At 42.9% G+C, this 15576-nt stretch overlaps 1 protein-coding gene across 2 annotated transcripts in view; it reads right to left on the bottom strand.

The window, feature by feature from the left end:
- LOC121555611 (procollagen-lysine,2-oxoglutarate 5-dioxygenase 2-like) overlaps nt 1-15576 on the bottom strand; it is a 116870-nt gene that overhangs the window by 38993 nt on the left and 62301 nt on the right. For both annotated transcript variants that reach the window (XM_045212649.1, XM_041869441.2), the window contains exons 6-8: nt 13081-13144; nt 9890-9987; nt 5401-5502 (exon numbers count right to left, since the gene is read on the bottom strand). In XM_045212649.1, the coding sequence (XP_045068584.1) occupies nt 5401-5502; nt 9890-9987; nt 13081-13144 (264 nt within the window). The remainder of the gene's footprint in view (nt 1-5400; nt 5503-9889; nt 9988-13080; nt 13145-15576) is intronic.

The raw sequence follows: 15576 nt of genomic DNA, 5'->3' as shown, positions 1-15576 counted from the left end.
GAAATACTGTTATTAAGCAACACTTAACGCCACATTGCAGTAATGGAAATCTGTTCTGGTCACTCTTTATTTGACTAGTCAGGATTTTCTGTAGATACTGTCAACAAATCTGTTGATAAGCAACTGCTTGCTAAGGTTAGGGTTAGGTTTAGAATAAGGTTAGGGTAAGGTATGGTTCCCCAACTGGCGGCACGCATACCGAATTTGGCCCGCTGGTGGTTTTATTTGGCCCCACAAGTTTTCTGAGCAAAGAAAATAAAACGTATTATATATTTTTTCATTTTCATTGTTGCACATAAAAGACTGTAAAAACACCAATAAATCAATAAAGTAATTTTAATGTAAGAAATCTGTTCCCAAGTATTCCCACGCACAATAGAGAGACACGTGATTGTATACAAATATAAACAAGGTTTAAAATGATTATGTTGTAGTCAAACATTATATCTGTTTGGGCTTCTCACGGTTAATTTGCAGTCTACAAATTATTTGTAATTATGTTCCGGCCCCCAGACCATCGGCTCAAGAAAACAACGGCCAGTGGCTGAATCTAGTTGATGATCCCTGGGGTAAGGGTTTAGGTTAGGGCTAGGGTTAGGGTAAAGGGTAAAGGTTAGGGTTAGGGTTAGGATAAAGGGTAAAGGGTAAAGGTTAGGGTTAGGGTAAAGGGTTAAGGTTAGGGTTAGGGTTAAGGTTAGGGTAAAGGGTTAAGTTTAGGGTTAGGGTTAGGGTTAAGGTAAAGGGTTAAGTTTAGGGTTAGGGTAAAGGGTTAAGGTTAGGGTTAGGGTTAGGGTAAAGGGTTAAGGTTAAGGTTAGGGTTAGGGTTAGGGTAAAGGGTTAAGGTTAGGGTTAGGGTTAGGGTAAAGGGTTAAGGTTAGGGTTAGGGTTAGGGTTAGGGTTAGGGTTAGGGTAAAGGGTTAAGGTTAAGGTTAAGGTTAGGGTTAGGGTAAAGGGTAAAGGTTAGGGTTAGGGTTGGGGTAAAGGGTAAAGGGTTAAGGTTAGGGCTAGGGCTAGGGTTAGTAGATAGTTAGTTGAAATGTTACTGATAGTCTGTAGCGCATCTACAGATGGACTATCCAAATAAAGCGTTACAGCTGTTTTCAATAACTCATCCAAGTATGCATTTTATTCACTAACATCATGTCTCACTTTTACTAACACTTTACCTCATCAATCATAAACAGAAAATGCCATGCATTCTAAAAGTCAACAACACCTGCAACAACAGAGAAGGCCACTTATGTCTGTTTAGAATCAATGAAATCATGTGAGAGTGGGACCCTCCCTGAAGAGATTGAGAGCTGGTCCCTCCCTGAAGAGATTGAGAGCTGGTCCCTCCCTGAAGAGATTGAGAGCTGGTCCCTCCCTGAAGAGATTGAGAGCTGGTCCCTCCCTGAAGAGATTGAGAGCTGGTCCCTCCCTGAAGAGATTGAGAGCTGGTCCCTCCCTGAAGAGATTGAGAGCTGGTCCCTCCCTGAAGAGATTGAGAGCTGGTCCCTCCCTGAAGAGATTGAGAGCTGGTCCCTCCCTGAAGAGATTGAGAGCTGGTCCCTCCCTGAAGAGATTGAGAGCTGGTCCCTCCCTGAAGAGATTGAGAGCTGGTCCCTCCCTGAAGAGATTGAGAGCTGGTCCCTCCCTGAAGAGATTGAGAGCTGGTCCCTCCCTGAAGAGATTGAGAGCTGGTCCCTCCCTGAAGAGACAGTAGACAGAGGAGAGAGTTCTTTCCCATGACTCTCTGATCCTCCAGCCCACACAGCTGTACAGGGCCACCCTCCTCTTCCTCCTCTTGACCAGGCTAAAGAGCAGGCCTGGGCCAGCCGGACAGGGTTGAAAAAGGACCCGTTTCAAACCTTCTAATTTGCGAGTTCCGTGATGACTCAGAGTTCCAGAACTTCCATGGACGGAAGGCATCAAGCCAGAGGGCCCTTAAATTGTTTATGGACAGGGAGGACAGAAAGAAAGGAAGAAAGGGAAAGAATGAAAGAGAGGGAAGGATGCTGCAGAATCTCAGAGAAGGCAGGACAGGACATTAGAGGGTCAGCAACAACAACGTGTCTTTGTGCTGCTAGGACCGGTCCCAAAACCACAGCATACATAGCTGGGTAGGCCAGGCAGTGACCGGAGCTTACCCCCCTCACACACAGCCAGGGCATCTCACTCACTCACTCCCAGGACACAGCAGGGACAGTGGTTTTGAACCACCACGCTCTGTTGAAACGAGTTGGAACCCTCTGACCTCCACCCAGGTCCCAGAGTCCAGTAAGTCTTTCTTTCTCGGAAACATCCAACCTACAGTATGGTCCAGCAAGCCAGCCTCTGAATACCACAGCAGTGTGAGATATTGCTGCTCACCCACAGCTTCCAATACCCTGCCTAATATCAAGCAGATGAGAAGCAGGCTTTCTGAGGATTTGTCCGTTCCTCATATTCAGTGGTAGTCTGGTAGTGGATGGTTCATTGAGGACGTCTTCTAGAGATTCTCCCAAAGATGTCTTTCATACAGCTGGGTTGGTTTGTATTGAGTTAGCTCCAGATACAGTTAAATAGATAGAGTGAATCCTTCCATTCATAGACCTCACACAGTAAAGTCTCTGCAGAGACATAGAGCCTCTCTGGAGACAGCAGTATTCACTGTGCACGAGTGTAGCGTAAGTGGGGTGTTCAGATCTGCACGTGCTTGATTGTGTATTCGGTTTACCATCCAAGCTTCTAACCCCATGTCTTTGTTTATATCCTTGAACGTAGTGAAAGATGGAGGGAAAGAGTGGAGGAGAGGTGGAGAGACAAAGTAGACAGTTACTATAGAGACAGTTCTTACTGCTGTCCCTGATATGTCTATAGAGACAGTTCTTACTCCTGTCCCTGATATGTCTATAGAGACAGTTCTTACTGCTGTCCCTGATATGTCTATAGAGACAGTTCTTACTGCTGTCACTGATATGTCTATAGAGACAGTTCTTACTGCTGTCCCTGATATGTCTATAGAGACAGTTCTTACTGCTGTCCCTGATATGTCTATAGAGACAGTTCTTACTCCTGTCCCTGATATGTCTATAGAGACAGTTCTTACTGCTGTCCCTGATATGTCTATAGAGACAGTTCTTACTGCTGTCACTGATATGTCTATAGAGACAGTTCTTACTGCTGTCCCTGATATGTCTATAGAGACAGTTCTTACTGCTGTCCCTGATATGTCTATAGAGACAGTTCTTACTGCTGTCACTGATATGTCTATAGAGACAGTTCTTACTCCTGTCCCTGATATGTCTATAGAGACAGTTCTTACTGCTGTCACTGATATGTCTATAGAGACAGTTCTTACTGCTGTCACTGATATGTCTATAGAGACAGTTCTTACTCCTGTCCCTGATATGTCTATAGAGACAGTTCTTACTGCTGTCACTGATATGTCTATAGAGACAGTTCTTACTGCTGTCACTGATATGTCTATAGAGACAGTTCTTACTGCTGTCACTGATATGTCTATAGAGACAGTTCTTACTCCTGTCCCTGATATGTCTATAGAGACAGTTCTTACTGCTGTCCCTGATATGTCTATAGAGACAGTTCTTACTCCTGTCCCTGATATGTCTATAGAGACAGTTCTTACTGCTGTCCCTGATATGTCTATAGAGACAGTTCTTACTGCTGTCCCTGATATGTCTATAGAGACAGTTCTTACTGCTGTCACTGATATGTCTATAGAGACTAGGGCTGTCCCCGACCCCCCAAAACATCTTGGTCGACCTAAAGTCGTCTGTTCTTTCGACCAATTGATTGAAAATACAAATATAGGACAAAACACAAGATGTGCCGGTAATAGGCGACCAGGAGTCGGCAACTTTTCTCATGTGGAATGCAAATGTATCTTACCATTTCTACCGATCTGCGTGCCAGTTATGGTTTTCATAGACACATTTTCATGAAACAGTTTCATTTCATTTATAGTAACGTCTTCATATCTCAGTCATTGTCATGTGGTTCATCTAAATTATATCCAAATCTAAATGAAAAGGATACAAACCTAAAAAGTAACTTCTATTCCATTGCCAACCCTGTAAAAATAGCCTCCATAAAGCCAACAAATAAAAACATTGCTGCCTTCAGGTAGAAAATATCCTGATAGAAATACAGTAAATATCCTATAAATCACATTAGCTGCACATGGCCTGTCTGCAACGAACTTGAAACATTGTATCAACTATTAACTTGGGTCTGGCCCGAAGTTTGAGCTCCTGCACCTAAATATAAACGGTACCAGCACCCAAAATTAGTACCAGCAACCTATTTCAGTCCAAGTCAAGCACTGATAAGAAGTAATCAGGTAGGCCTATTTTATGACATTTCCACTGGATCAGAGAATGACATTTTTCCCTTTCACGCTGAGTGGTTATCGAAAGGGAGAGAGCTGGATTATTTTTCCAAATACATTGAGGAGCTATGGTAATTCTCAATGGACGTATAAACAGACTACATTTGCTTTGCTGTTTGAGGTGAAGAAAACATTACTTTGAGAAGCTCCACAGGTCATTAGTGGTGGTGCGTTAAGCCAATCAGAAATACTATCAGATCCCCAAATTGGCACATTTATAGGCCTACATTTGCGGGCAGTGAGAAATGTTCCGGGTGGGTAACCACGGTAACTTAGCCTGGTGGATACAACCCCTGCTGAGCAGGCCATTAAAAAGAGGGCTGGTTGACAGTAACACCCCTTTAAGTGAAGCTCAATGAAAACCCAAAAGCCATGTCCTGCACCACAGCAGCTCTCTGCTTCCTCTGTCTAGAGTGCTCTTTTAATATAGGGTCTGCAGCGACACAGGGCACACCACCGGTTACTGTTGGGCTGGGAGGGTTACACACAGACAGAGAGTTCTGCCTCTGACCCTATTACGGGGGCTGAGTCACTGGCTTACTAGTGCTCTTCCATGCCGTCCTCACTATATATATATATCGACTTGAGTGGGTGATCTTCCTGTCCGTTTTTGCACCCTTCCTGTCCGTTTTGTGCAGGAGATCTTGGTGGGCTATACTCAGCCTTGTCTCAGGGTAGTAAGTTGGTGGTCTGTTGATATCCCTCTGGTGGTGTGGGGGCTGTGCTTTGGCTAAGTGGGCGCGCGCTCTCTCTCTCTCTCTCTCTCTCTCTCTCTCTCTCTCTCTCTCTCTCTCTCTCTCTCTCTCTCTCTCTCTCTCTCTCTCTCTCTCTCTCTCTCTCTCTCTCTCTCTCTCTCTCTCTCTCTCTCTCTCTCTCTCTCTCTCTCTCTCTCTCTCTCTCTCTCTCTCTCTCTCTCTCTCTCTCTCTCCAGTGTTTGTAGAGGGAGTCTCCAGGAGAACAAGTACAAACCAATCACCATTTTTAAAGAGAAAAAAGGATAGGAAAGGGGAACAGGAAGAGGAAATCACCTTCAGCTGAGACAAATCCACCACGTTGTCGTCACAGACGCCACAGCCTCTCTCATAATTCCATGAGTTGGGGATGTAGTTTCCTAGATAGTTCAAATAAATCTGGAGGAAAAATAGAACAAACAGATCATTAATCATTACATGAAAGAACGAAGAAACCCCATTGACATTTTATGTTGAATTGTCCTTTGAAACAAAGTTTCATTCAGTATTAAACTAGATGATGAGAACAACAGTATATTCCACGTTGGCGTTCGGTGGTAGTCTGTGTTCACTAGTGATTTCCTAGCATATTCCACGTTGGTGGTAGTCTGTGTTCACTAGTGATTTACTAGTATATTCCACGTTGGTGGTAGTCTGTGTTCACTAGTGATTTACTAGCATATTCCACGTTGGTGGTAGTCTGTGTTCACTAGTGATTTACTAGTATATTCCACGTTGGTGGTAGTCTGTGTTCACTAGTGATTTACTAGCATATTCCCTCTATAGTGCACTACCTCTAGGCACTGAGGACTGCGAGGTCACGGACAGGTCACGGACAGGTCACGGACAGGTCACAGGAGAGGAGTTGAGGCCAGCGCACCATAAACATTTCCTCTGTCAAATCTACACTGTCTAAATGGACTGTAATTATTCTCCCTCTCTGAAGTCAATGCCCATAACTCTCAGCATATTGTATAGATAGATCACTAGTAGCTAGACAGGTTTTAGCTGCAGTGTATTCAACATGTCATATAGGGGCTGAAGTTTAATACACTCTCCCTAAAAGGAGTGTATTATTCAGCCTACTCACTAGTGTCTATGTGACAGTAGTTTGGACCACATAGTGCAATTCATCATCACAACAATATGTAATCCAATCATAGATATCCCCATAGCAAAACACACACGCACACTGCACACACACGCGCGCGGGAGCATTTTTAACGACAGTACTAGTGTTGTGATCCATGTCTTGGCTAAACAACGACAGATTCTCTGGGAGAGTATACATAATAGAGCTGTTGGAGGTTAACTCTGAGTGTGTGTGTGTGTGTGTGTGAGTGTGTGTGTGTGTGAGTGAGTGTGTGTGTGTGTGTGTGTGTGTGTGTGTGTGTGTGTGTGTGTGTGAGTGAGTGTGTGTGTATGAGCGTGTGTTTCTGATCATTGTAAGCCAGGGATTCTCCGCTCCAACTCGCCTGACGACAAAAACCACACTACAGATGTCTTTCAGATGCAACTAAACCAGACTTTATTTCAAGTGAATCCAGTTAAACTGTTGTGGTAATCCTGCTGTTTACCTTCTGACAGGCCATTACAGCTGAGATAGGTTAGGATAGATTAACCTGACCTTAGTAACTCACTATCTCACAAGCTTCTTCACGGCTGCTGGTACATTTACAAGGTTCTGTGTGATTTAAAGGTCTGCCCAGGCTGGGATGCACTTCCTCAAGCCTTAGTGATCCCCAGCCTGCCTTGGCAGACTAGCCTCTTGGACCACGGTTATAGTGCACTACCATACGGTCTATAGGGAACAATTTGGGACAAACACCACATGCTTGGTCATTAAATCAAATCACGTTTTATTTGTCACATACTTCGTGAACAACAGGAGTAGACTAACAGTGAAATGCTTATGGTCCTTCCAAAACAATGCAGAGAGAAAGAATGAGAAATAATATAAAAATATTAAAACAAGGAATGAATACACAATGAGTAATTATTATCCTTATTACAGTGCCTTGCAAAATTATTCATCCCCCGTGGCGTTTTTCCTATTTTGTTACATTACAACCTGTCATTTAAATTGATTTTTATTTGGATTTCATGTAATGGACATACACAAAATAGTCGAAATTGGTGAAGTGAAATTAAAAAAAATTACTTGTTTCAAAAAAATAAATAACGGAAAAGTGGTGTGTGCATATGTATTCACTACCTTTGCTATGAAGCCCCTAAATACGATCTGGTGCAACCAATTACCTTCAGAAGTCACATAATTAGTTAAATAAACTCCACCTGTGTGCAATCTAAGTGTCACATGATATCAGCATATATACACCTGTTCTGAAAGGCCCCAGAGTCTGCAACACCACTAAGCAAGGGGCACCACCAAGCAAGCGGCACCATGAAGACCTAGGAGCTCTCCAAACAGGTCAGGGACAAAGTTGTGGAGAAGTACAGATCAGGGTTGGGTTATAAAAATATATCAGAAACTTTGAACATCCCACGGAGCACCATTAAATCCATTATTAAAAAATGGATAGAATATGGCACCACAACAAACCTGCCAAGAGAGGGCCGCCCATCAAAACTCACGGACCAGGCAAGGAGGGCATTAATCAGAGAGGCAACAAAGAGACCAAAGATAACCCTGAAGGAGCTGCAAAGCTCCACAGCGGAGATTGGAGTATCTGTCCATAGAACCACTTTAAGCCGTGCACTCCACAGAGCTGGGCTTTAAGGAAGAGTGGCCAGGAAAAAAGCCATTGCTTAAAGAAAAAAATAAGCAAACATGTTTGGTGTTCTCCAAAAGGCATGTGGGAGACTCCCCAAACATATGGAAGAAGGTACTCTGGTCAGATGAGACTAAAATTGAGCTTTTTGGCCATCAAGGAAAACGCTATGTCTGGCGCAAACCCAACACCTCTCATCACCCCAAGAACACCATCCCCACAGTGAAGCATGGTGGTGGCAGCATCATGCTGTGGGGATGTTTTTCATCAGCAGGGACTGGGAAACTGGTCAGAATTGAAGGAATGATGGATGGCGCTAAATACAGGGAAATTCTTGAGGGAAACCAGTTTCAGTGTTACAGAGATTTGAGACTGGGACGGAGGTTCACCTTCCAGCAGGACAATGACCCTAAGCATACTGCTAAAGCAACACTTGAGTGGTTTAAGGGGAAACATTTAAATGTCTTGGAATGGCCTAGTCAAAGCCCAGACCTCAATCCAATTGAGAATCTGTGGTATGACTTAAAGATTGCTGTACACCAGCGGAACCCATCCAACTTGAAGGAGCTGGAGCAGTTTTGCCTTGAAGAATGGGCAAAAATCCCAGTGGCTAGATGTGCCAAGCTTATAGAGACATACCCCAAGAGACTTGCAGCTGTAATTGCTGCAAAAGGTGGATCTACAAAGTATTGACTTTGGGGGGGGGGGGGTGAATAGTTATGCACGCTCAAGTTCTGTTTTTTTGTCTTATTTCTCATTTGTTTCACACCAAAAAATATGTTGTATCTTCAAAGTGGTATGGATGTTGTGTAAATAAAATGATACAAACCCCCCAAAAAATCTATTTTAATTCCAGGTTGTAATGCAATAAAATAGGAAAAATGCCAAGGGGGGGGGGGGTGAATACTTTCGCAAGCAAATGTATACACGGAGTACCAGTACTGAGGCAATGTGCAGGGGTACGAGCTAATTGATGTAGATATGTAGCAGCAGCGTGTGTGATGAGTCAAAAGAGTTAGTGCAAAAAGGGTCAATGCAGATAATTGGATATATTGGCCCTCCCGTAGCTCAGTTGGTAGAACATGGCGCATGTGGCTTCGATTCCCACGGGAGGCCATTATGAAAAATGTATGCACTCACTAATTGTAAGTCGCTCTGGATAAGAGCATCTGCTAAATGACTAAAATGTCAATGGATCACTAAAATATATATATATATATATATGTATAGTTAACCAATAGCTACCCAGACTAACTATTTAGCAGTCTTATGGCTCGGGGGTAGGAGCAGTTCAGGGTCCTGTTGGTTCCAGACATGGTGCATCCCTAGGAGAATGATTACTGTAAGCTGTGACGAAAGGCCAGAGGGATAGAAGAGCCTCCCAGGAGAATGATTACTGTATTTACCAGACATCCTGCTATGGACTCACTGACCCAGTGTTATAGTACTGGTATGGTGGGAGGGAGGGAGGGAGGGAGGTAGGGAGGAAGGGAGGGAGGGAGACGGAGGGAGAATTCTGCAGAATCCCTGCCTCTAGAGATCTTTCAGCACAGCTATTTGGACAGGAACCTCAAAAGGTTGAACGCCAGCCTTCCAGGCAGCTCAGGAGGGATTCATATGTTATCAAACTACAATAAAGCAATGTGAAACACTGACATCATTCAACAAGGCTGGTTTTGTTTTCTCCAGAAACAGTGATTGTAAATGGTTCCAGAGTGGCGCAGCGGTCTAAGGCTCTGCATCTCAGTGCTTGAGGCGTCACTACAGACCCCCTGGTTCGATTCCAGGCTGTATCACAACTGGCTGTGATTGGGAGTCCCATAGGGCAGCGCACAATTGGCCCGGGTTTGGCCGGTGTAGGCCATCATTGTAAATAAGAATTTGTTCTTAACTGACTTGCCTAGTTAAATAAAATAAAAAATGGACCTGTACCCAGACACCTGAACAGTGTTTTTTACCGTGGATGGTTCCAGCATAGACAATGGTTATTACAGTGTTTTTTTTTTACCGTAGATGGTTCCAGCATGTTGAAACATTAATAATGTCTTACTCACTTTGGTGTTTGCGTTCCCATGGATGACCACTGGCAGGGTGTCGTACACAGTGTTTCTGACTCGTACTCTCTCCGTTCCAAACTTCAGGAGAACTTCGTCTTTAGGGAGAGAACAGAAGAACAACAGGGTTCAGCTACTGGCCTTATCTTCCCATAACCCCAACCCTCTTTTTATCTGGCTGTCACAAGGCTCCGTCTGGGCTCTTTGGCACTTTGGCAAAATACACAGTCACAGGCTGAACTCAGAAGCTGTCTATTAAATGTAATCTCTCTGTGAAGAAGGTCGTGAAAATGCTAAAGTTGTTTTTACAGATTGGGTCAATTCCAAAACCTATAAACACTTTTCCTGAGTTTCATTTTCATCAGCTGGAGATAAGCAACAGTGGAGCAGTTTAAAAGACAGAGACTTCAGAAAATCTGAGAGTTAAAAATAAAAATAGAGACTCCAGGAAACAGTTTACAGCAGGGGTAAGTTGAGCCAAAGGGTTAGTTGAGCCACCCCTTGTTTCTAGGAAACACAAAATTAATAATTTGACCAAATATTTAGGAAGAGGTCATCATTTCATGGAGTCTGAAGGAAGAAACCACATGCAAGCAGGTTAGGTCCAAAAACCAGATTTTCACCAAGTCATTCGGAAAGTTTTCAGACATCCTTATTCTAAAATTGATTAAATTGTTTTTTCCCCTCATCAATCTACACACTATCCCCCATAATGACAAAGTGAAAACAGGTTTTTATACATTTTTGCAAATGTATTTTTTTTAAACAACACTGAAATTGCACATTTACAAAAAGTATTCAGACACTTTACTCAGTAATTTGTTGAAGCACTTTTGGCAGCGATTACAGCCTCAAGTATTTTTGGTATGACGCTACAAGCTTGGCACATCTGTATTTGGGGAGTTTCTCAAATTCTTCTCTGCAGATCCTCTCAAGCTCTGTCAGGTTGGATAAGGAGCATCACTGCACAGCTATTTTCAGATCTCTCCAGAGATCGCGTTCAAGTCCGGGCTCTGGCTGGGCCACTCAAGGACATTCAGAGACTTGTCCCGAAGCCACTCATGCGTTGTTTTGGCTGTGTGCTTAGGGTCGTTGTCCTGTTGGAAGGTAAACCTTCGCCCCAGGCTACAGGTCCTTAGCACTCTGGAGCAGGTTTTCATCAAGGATCTCTCTGTACTTTGCTCCGTTCATCTTTTGCTCGATCCTGACTAGTCTCCCAGTCCCTGCTGCTGAAAAACATCCCCACAGCATGATTCTGCCACCACCATGCTTCACCATAGGGATGGTGCCAGGTTTCCTCCAGACGTGATGCTTGGCATTCAGGCCAAAGAGTTCAATCTTGGTTTTATCAGACCAGAGAATCTTGTTTCTCATGGTCTCAGAGTCTTTAGGTGCCTTTTGGCAAACTCCAAGTGGGCTGTCATGTGCTTTTTACTGAGGAGTGGCTTCTGTCTGGCCACTCTACCATAAAGGCCTGATTGGTGGAGTGCTGCAGAGATGGTTGTCGTTCTGGAAGGTTCTCTCTTCTCCACAGAGGATCTCTAGAGCTCTGTCAGAGTGACCATCAGGATCTTGGTCACCTCCCTGACCAAGGTTCTTCTCCCTCGATTGCTCAGTTTCGCTGGGCAGCCAGCTCTAGGAAGAGTCTTGGTGGTTTCAAACATCTTCCATTTAAGAATGATGGAGGCCACTGTGTTCTTGGGGACCTTCAATGCTGCAGAAATGTTTTGGTACCCTTCCCAAGATCTGTGCTTCGACAGAATCCTGTCTCGGCGCTCTACGGACACAATTATTTCGACCTCATGGCTTAGTTTTTGCTCTGACATGCATTGTCAACTATGGGACCTTCTATAGACAGGTGTGTGCCTTTCCAAATCATGTCCAATCAATTGAATTTACCACAGGTGGACTCCAATCAAGTTGTAGAAACATCTCAAGGATGATCAATGTAAACAGGATGCACCTGAGCTCAATATCGAGGGTCTGAATACTTATGTAAATAAGGTATTTAATACATAAATAAGGGTTTGGTAATACATTTGCTAAAATTTCAAAACATCTGTTTTCACTTTGTCATTATGGGGTATTGTGTGTAGATTGATGAGAAATATATGTAATCCATTTTAGAATAAGGCTTTAATGTCACAAAATGTAGCCAATGGCCATGGGGTAAGTTGAGCCAATGGCTCTGGAGAGCAGCCAAGGAAGTGAGAGAAGGGAAGAAGTCCATTCGAGCAGCAGGAAGGAATGGAACCATGACCCTGAAGAGGTACATGAACTCAAATAAAACAAACAAGTAGCTGTGTGAAGAGAGGCTATGATAGAGTAGCTGAGGAACACAAGGTCTGATGACATGGAGTCTGAGCTTGATAAAGAGAGGCTGTGATAGAGTAGCAGAGGAACACCGGGTCTGATGACATGGAGTCTGAGCTTGATAAAGAGAGGCTGTGATAGAGTAGCAGAGGAACACCGGGTCTGATGACATGGAGTCTGAGCTTGATAAACATATCAGGAATCTCACGGACCAGTTTCATGAGCTCAGTAGCCTCAAATGCAGAGAACTTGCTTACGAATTGGCGCATCAAAACAACATCCCTGTCCCAGACAACTGGTTAAGAAATGGAAGGTTAAGTGATATTGAACAGAGAGATCTACATCTGAATGTAGGCATACATTTTAAGATATACAATATACCACACCCCCATTCCGTGAGTTCAACTTTGACCTACTAGCACCATCACCCACTGTCACAGGACACCATCACCCACTAACCCCATGATGGCTCAACTTACCCAGGACACCATCACCCACTAACCCCATGATGGCTCAACTTACCCAGGACACCATCACCCACTAACCCCATGATGGCTCAACTTACCCAGGACACCATCACCCACTAACCCCATGATGGCTCAACTTACCCAGGACACCATCATCCACTAACCCCATGATGGCTCAACTTACCCTGTCCCTATTCTAAATGTACCCCACACCCCGGGTATGTTGTGCCAAGAAACAAAACTGTTATGTTTACATGAATTCTGATTATGTCCAGGGATACACAACATCATGAAATATATGTAGATATCTTTGTTAGAAAGAATACTATATTTCCCTTGACGGAGCTGAATGTAAAAGACGGCACAACATACCCCATTCTCTCCTAATAAGGGCTTTCTGTGGTAACTCACCAATTGCTCCATTTAAGTTCTGGAAAATCTGAGACTTGTGGTCCAAACTCATGTTCAAACTCTCCTGAAAAACATAAAGACAATTTTTAAAAAATGAAAAAAGTGAAATTGTCCTCTAAGGTTTTCCAGCCTGGTTATTTTCATCTGTTTGTTTTCTGGGGTGTGATGTGTTTTCAGGCATTTTATGAGGACATGTGGTGGGATAACAGCTCTGGTTAGACTTCCAGTGACCATGGTGTCAAGTCTATAGTATAATGAACACATTCCTTAAGAGCAGTGGTGGGAAAAGTGTCCAATTGTCATACTTGCGTAAAAGTATAGAAAGATACTGAAGTAAAAGTGAAAGTCAGCCAGTAAAATACTACTTGAGTAAAACTCGAAAAGTATTTTGGTTTTAAATATACTTAAGTATCAAAAGTAAACGTAATTGCTAAAATATACTTAAGTATCAAAAGTAAAAATATTAATCATTTAAAATTCCTTATATTAAGCAAAGTAGACAGCACCATTTTCTTGTTTTAAAAATTTACGGATAGCCAAGTCCACACATTATTTACAAAAGATGCATTTTGTAAATTGTGTTTAGTGAGTCTGCCAGATCAGAGGCAGTAGGGATGACCACGTGTTCTCTTGATAAGTGCGTGAATTTGACCATTTTCCTGTCCTGCTAAGCATTCAAAATGTAACGAGTACTTTTGGTTGTCAGGGAAAAATGTATGGAGTAAAAATAACAATATTTTCTTTAGGAATGTAGTGAAGTAAAAGTAAAAGTTGTCAAAAATACAAATAGTAAAGTACAGTTCAGATACCCCAAAAAAACTACTTAAGTAGTACTTTAAAGTATTTTTACTTAAGTACTTTACACCACTGCTTAAGAGTACTTCCCCTCTGTAAACAGTACTTACAGAACTTCCCCTCTGTAAACAGTACTTACAGAACGTATCCTCTGTAAAGGGTCCAGGTATGTCTATGTCTATACTGAACACATCCTTAATATCAGTCAAAGATATCATATTCCCATTTTATGCTTCAAAACCAACTTTATAAGATGTTTTAAAAATAGGTTGTATTTGACTCCAAATTCCATAACGTACACTAAGGCATTGTTGGCAGAATAGATGGATGCAGTTCAATGCATGATTCAAATAATTCACCAATACATTTCAGGTTGTAAATCACAGCTGGCCTGGTACATTTTTTTGCTGCCTCCATTCGGGACGCACTGTTTCAGTTCCAATGGCTCAATATTTTAAAGAAAATGGACGACTGTAACTAAGGCTGGGAATGTCAATACAATCAGACTAGCAGGGCGAATGATCACAAGTCAGTCATAACGTGGCTAATAGGCTAGCGTATCTATTTATGTAGCAAGCTAAAAACATGGAGCCTAACGTTAGCTAGATAGCTAGCTGATGATGATGATGATGTCATTGGAAACATGCCTCTTCCTTCATCTTCTTTAAAACACAGAAACACATCATCATCATCATCTCCAGCACCACCCCAACATCAACATACAGTGAGCTCCAAAAGTATTGGGACAAGTGACACATTTTTCTTTATTTTGGCTCTGTACTCCAGCACATTGGATTGGAAATGATATTTCTCTATGTCTCTAATTTTATCACTTATCATTATACACAAATCATTCAGCACATAATTATCCGTAATCATGGTAGCATCCACATTAATGTAGAAGTGCTTAGAAACATATTATATTATTATTTATAATAAAAGTGACTCCAAAAATGAAGACCCAGAGTTACCTCTGCTGCTGAGATTAAATTCATTGGAGTTAACTGCACCTCAGATGACTCCCAAATAAATGCTTCAGAGTTCAAGTGACAGGCACATCTCAAAATCAACTGTTCAGAGGAGACTGCGTGAATCAGGCCTTCATGGTCGAATTGCTGCAAAGAAACCACTACTAAAGGACACCAATAAGAAGAAGAGACTTGCTTGGGCCAAGAAACACGAGCACTGGACATTAGACTGGTGGAAATCTGTCCTTTGGTCTGATGAGTCCAAATTTGAGATTTTTGGTTCCAACCGCCGTGTCTTTGTGAAACGGAGAGTAGGTGAACAGATGATCTCCGCATGTGTGCTTCCCACCGTAAAGCATGGAGGAGGAGGTGTTATGGTGTGGGGATGCTTTGCTGGTGACACTGTCAGTGATTTATTTAGAATTCAAGGCACACTTAACCAGCATGGCTACCACAGCATTCTGCAGCAATACGCCATCCCATCTGGTTTGGGCTTAGTGGGACTATCATATGTTTTTTAACTGGACAAAGACCCAAAACACACCTCCAGGCTGTGTAAGGGCTATTTGACCAAGAAGGAGAGTGATGGAGTGCTGCATCAGATGACCTGGCCTCCACAATCACCAATTGAGATGGTTTGGGATGAGTTGGACCGCAGAGTGAAGGAAAAGCAGCCAACAAGTGCTCAGCATATGTGGGAACTCCTTCAAGACTGTTGGAAAAGCATTCCAGG

The sequence above is a fragment of the Coregonus clupeaformis genome, unplaced genomic scaffold (genome assembly GCF_020615455.1).
Source record: "Coregonus clupeaformis isolate EN_2021a unplaced genomic scaffold, ASM2061545v1 scaf0036, whole genome shotgun sequence".
Taxonomy (NCBI): domain Eukaryota; kingdom Metazoa; phylum Chordata; class Actinopteri; order Salmoniformes; family Salmonidae; genus Coregonus; species Coregonus clupeaformis.
The sequence above is the reverse complement of the archived record's forward strand: the minus strand, read 5'-3'. Positions and strand labels throughout refer to the sequence as shown.